The sequence below is a fragment of the Pteropus vampyrus genome, unplaced genomic scaffold (genome assembly GCF_000151845.1).
Source record: "Pteropus vampyrus isolate Shadow unplaced genomic scaffold, Pvam_2.0 Scaffold357, whole genome shotgun sequence".
Lineage (NCBI taxonomy): Eukaryota > Metazoa > Chordata > Mammalia > Chiroptera > Pteropodidae > Pteropus > Pteropus vampyrus.
Window position 1 is genome coordinate 100,594 of NW_011889138.1, and position 4,465 is coordinate 105,058.

At 49.7% G+C, this 4,465-nt stretch overlaps 1 protein-coding gene across 18 annotated transcripts in view; it reads right to left on the reverse strand.

Annotated features, from left to right (window-relative positions):
• LOC105304862 (zinc finger protein 501-like) overlaps positions 1-4,465 on the reverse strand; it is a 42,924-nt gene continuing 38,459 nt past the window's right edge. For 17 of the 18 annotated variants that reach the window (XM_023522756.1, XM_023522758.1, XM_023522760.1 and 14 more), the window contains one exon: positions 1-2,923. In XM_023522756.1, coding sequence (XP_023378524.1) covers positions 1,722-2,923 — 1,202 coding nt within the window. In that variant the 3' untranslated portion in view covers positions 1-1,721. Of the gene's footprint in view, positions 2,924-4,041; positions 4,450-4,465 lie in introns of those variants that run through there. The other variant, XM_023522765.1, reaches the window with a different exon arrangement.

A 4,465-nucleotide genomic window follows, 5' to 3' on the forward strand; every position in this document is an offset into this window, starting at 1 on the left:
TTCCAGGATTTAGAAACATTTATTCCACTCAGCAAAGTAAAAGCATGGAATTACACTGGAACACTGGACAACATTCATTACTAAGAACTTGCAAAATAGCATGAGCATGTCTTCGTGATAATAAATCATTAATTAGGAAAGTGCACTTTTTAAAAACCCTTTAAAACCCTAGAGTGCACCAATCTTTGGTATGGTATGGCCATTTAAAAAGTGTGTAAGTGGTAAGATTTAGAGGCACTGGAACTTTCTATGCCCTTGTTTGGGAATGGGGTACAGCCATTCTTGGCAAAAGTACCTTGGACTCACTCAGGCTTACACTAGTTCCCACTGAAACACTCTAGGGCTTTTGTGTACATGTAAGCTTGTACTTTGTGTACATGACAGCCAAACTGCAAGCAAACCACACATCTAAGCAGACAGAATATTTTTTATTAATAAACATTCCATGAAAAAGCAACTGAAGACACAATTTAAGAAAACAAAAATCAAAGTAAACTTGTTGCTCAGGGATGCAGGGAGAAAGGGATCGAGATTGTGGGTGCTATGTTCAACAAACTGCACACTACACAATAAAATTTTAACAGAAATGGATGGTTCATGTGAAAGTCTATTTTCCCAACTCATAATGCTCTGCCAAAGACGCTGGAACTACAGGGATTGAGTTTCTGCTCTCGCCTACCCCATCTTTCCCCACGGTTCTGGTGTAGCTATGGCCTGGAGAGATGCTAGGCATTATTGTAGCTCCCCAGGATTTTGGCAAAAACCTAAAGCTGAGAAATAGAACAACATCCCATGTAGAATTAGTCCACTTCCTGTCCAAGTGTTTCTATTTCCACCTGACGTACAGGTTAGCTAATTTTGTAGCAAGATATGAGGACCTTGTGACACACAGGCCTTAGAGAACAACTCACCAATGCTGGGGCAACACACTGGTCGTTTCTCTCTGCTTTCATCTCAGGGCGAGCTTGTGATCCATAAAATGGTGGTGACCCATTTTTAACCCTAATTTGGGAAGTGTGGATCCTGCTTTGCTCCCGCATGTTTTTCTCACTGACACTGAAAGCCCGGGCCTGCTGTCATCCACGATTAGTCTTATCTCAGGCCAAAAAGGGGAGCAAAATTAGTGTCTGCTATGTGAGACTATATCCCCACTGAGGCACAGTTTTGAGACAGCCACACAAGCTGTTCAACTGTTCTCAACCTAATGATATCCATGAACAGAAACCCCAACATGTAAGGGGGCTTGAAGTCTTTCACACAAACTCAGGCAGGGTGACCTGGGACATGAGAAGGTAATGTCTGTATGCCACCAGGATCCTCTGGGTCAGTGGTGCTAGGGCCAGTCCTGGCCAGTTAGATGGAAGAGATGACAATGCCTGGAAGGAGGGAAGAGCACAGAGGTCACTTACCCTGATCACACGGAGGTGACTGATGCACCAAGTGGTGCCGCTTATAGAGCAAGATGGCTTCTACCACAAAACTCTCAGTGACAGAAAGCTGACGAGAGCCTGGAGAAATCTCCTATGAAGCTGGACTCAGAGGCAGTGTCCACATTCCACAGTATGTGACGTTCAACTTCAAGTTGATGCTCAAACATGGGTCTCATGTACCTGCTGCCCCATCACATTCTGTTCCCTGTGAACTTTCTGATGTTGGATGAGGCTGAAGCCTTTTCTACAGTTGCTCCACTCATTAGGTAGGTCTGGCTGGCCCTGAGGGACTCAAGAACCAGAGCTGTGAGTGAAGCCATTCCCGCACCTGCCCCACTCTGGGAGCCCATCTCTGACATGGACTTTCTGGTGCTGAGTAAGTTGGGAGCTCAGGCAAGAGAATTCTCTGCATTCCCTGCACTCCTCCTGGCGTCTGTCCCCACTGTGAACTCTCTGGTGTTGAGTGAGGCCAAAATTTTGGCTAAAAACTTTCCCACAGTCGCTGCACTTGTAAGGCCTGGCTCCCGTGTGAACTCTCTGGTGCTTCATGAGAGTGGAGCTCTGGCTAAAGAGTTTCCCACACTCACCACACTCATAAGGCCTTTCGCCAGTGTGAATTCTCTGATGTTTGATCAGGCTGGGGCTTTGGTTAAAGAACTTGCCACATTCACTACACTCATAAGGCCTCGTTCCTGTGTGGACTCTCTGGTGTTTAACGAGGTTGGAGTTGGAGGTAAAAAACTTCCCACACTCACTGCATTTGTAAGGCCGTGACCCACTGTGAAGCCTCTGATGTTCACTAAGGCTGGAGCTCTGGCTAAAGAACTTCCCGCACTCGCTGCACTGGTAAGGCTTCTCTCCCGTGTGGATGCGTTGGTGGCGGACCAGTGTGGGTTTGTTGCTGAACGCTTTCCCACACTCATTGCAGTTGTAAGGCCTCTCTCCTGTGTGAATTCGCTGGTGCTGGACGAGTATGTGTTTGTAGCTGAAGGCTTTCCTGCATTCACTGCACTCATATGGCCTCTCTCCAGTGTGGACTCTCTGATGCTGAGCAAGTCTGTACTTGCGGCAGAAGGCCTTCCCACAGTCACTGCACTGGTACTGCCCACGGTGAGAGGCCTCTGCACCCACACTGTCCTTGGGTGGCTTCCCCTGGCACCAAAGGCCCAAGGTACTAGTGGAGTCCTTCCCAGCCTTGGAGCACATGGAGGGCTTCTCTGGTGTGTGGGCTACACAGCTCTTCAACCAGGAGGCCTTGTCTGTGTTCCTGCTGGACAGATTCTCTCTACAGTGCTGCTTCTGCAGCTTCTGAAATTTCCCACGTGCCTCCGACAGTTTCTGCCCAGGGTTTGTTCTCAGGTTATCAGCTAGGTGCAGGTCACTTTCCAAGGCCAGGCCACACAGTTTCCAGGGACAGGCCTGTGAAGTATTTTCCTGTGACTCTCCTTCAAAACCATTTTGCTCAGAAGGTGACTCTGTTCCATGCCAAGTACCTGAAAGAGGAACTGCAGGTGAACTTCATGTAAAGTGAGTGCGGAGGCAGCCCCATCACAACCGTGTCATACAACCAAGGTTATAAATCCATGAGATTTCCACAATGAGGGTTCTGGAGGCAGGTTGAGAAAACTTTGTGCAGTATTGGACATGTAAATGTCACAGGATAGGGGTCAGGCAAAAGACACAAGGATGGGCTGCTAGAGGGACATGTGTGTGCTAGGGGGAAAGGTGGGTCCAGGGCCCAGGAGGACCCGACTGCCACTGTAGATGGTGTCTCAAGGGCTATTTTAGGGAGATGCAGACCCCCATGACATGTTGAGTGGAGGAAGAGAGGAAGGGAGAGAATCCTGGGTCAGAAGTCAGAGTGAAAACAAGAGGTGGGCAGAGTGTCAAGAATGGTGAGGGAAGATAATGAGACAGTCCTGGCCTGGGCACCAAAACAGCGCTGGGCACAGGGCATGGTTCTGACATGCCCTGAGCCCCACCATGTCCACATCCTCCCTGAGATACCAACTGCCAGGCCCACTTTCAGCCCCTCTTGCTGTGCATACAATCTTGTCTACTCTGTCCTGTACCCAGGCTTCTCCCAGCTCCACCTGGATATTATGGGACCTGGAAGAGGCAAGTCCTAAGGGAAAAACAAGACGGAGTCAGCACAGGGTCAGGGCAATCCAACCCCAAAACAACCACAGGGGAAGAAATATCACATTTAGCTCCCTGAGGAGGGTCTCCTAGAAGCCAAACAGCCGGGTGACCTCCAAAAATAGTGTGATCACATTGAGTCCCTGCAATTCCTGCTACACTGAGGCCCCATGAACGTCAGCTAGAAGGAAGAAGACTCTGGAGCACACAGGTGACAGGGGTGTAGGGAGTGGCTAAAGCAGATAGAACCTTTTGTGGGACAGTCTCTCGACCCACAAAAAACAACTGCACTGAAAAAGTCTCAGAGCAGCTGCTACCAGGGATACTGTAAAAAGAGGCACAGGGTACGTGGCCAGCCTTAGTTAGAACCTGCAACAGGGAACCAGGATGTTGCCCAGCTGTGAAAACAATAGAGCTGTCCCTGGAAAACGGGAAAGACAGACAGGCCTGGGGTGGGAGGTGAGGGCCTTACCCAACGACACAGCAAGTGCAAAGACCTCCAGCATCACATCGCGGTACAGGAGCCTCTGAGCCTCATCAAGAAGCCTCCACTCCTCCTGGGAAAAGTAGACAGCCACATCCTCAAAGGTCACAGAGCCCTGTGAGGAGGGGGACAGTTGTGTCCTTAAGCAGTTCTTACCCTAGCCCTACTGACATTTGCTCTCTGACTGCTGGGTCCAACCTAAGCAACAAGGGGCCAGCCTGGGTGCCATCTAAGCTCTGCACCCGAGAGATGGGGCCCCCATCCCTCTCCACACTCTCTAAGAGTCCCTTTCCTTCACAGCCTGAGAGTCCCTGATCATGCCTTCCAGACATGACCAAAGTTGGTCCCATCTTTAACAGCTCCCAGTCTAGGGCCCTGGGGCTCACATTCCTCTTCTGTGTGCACATCATGC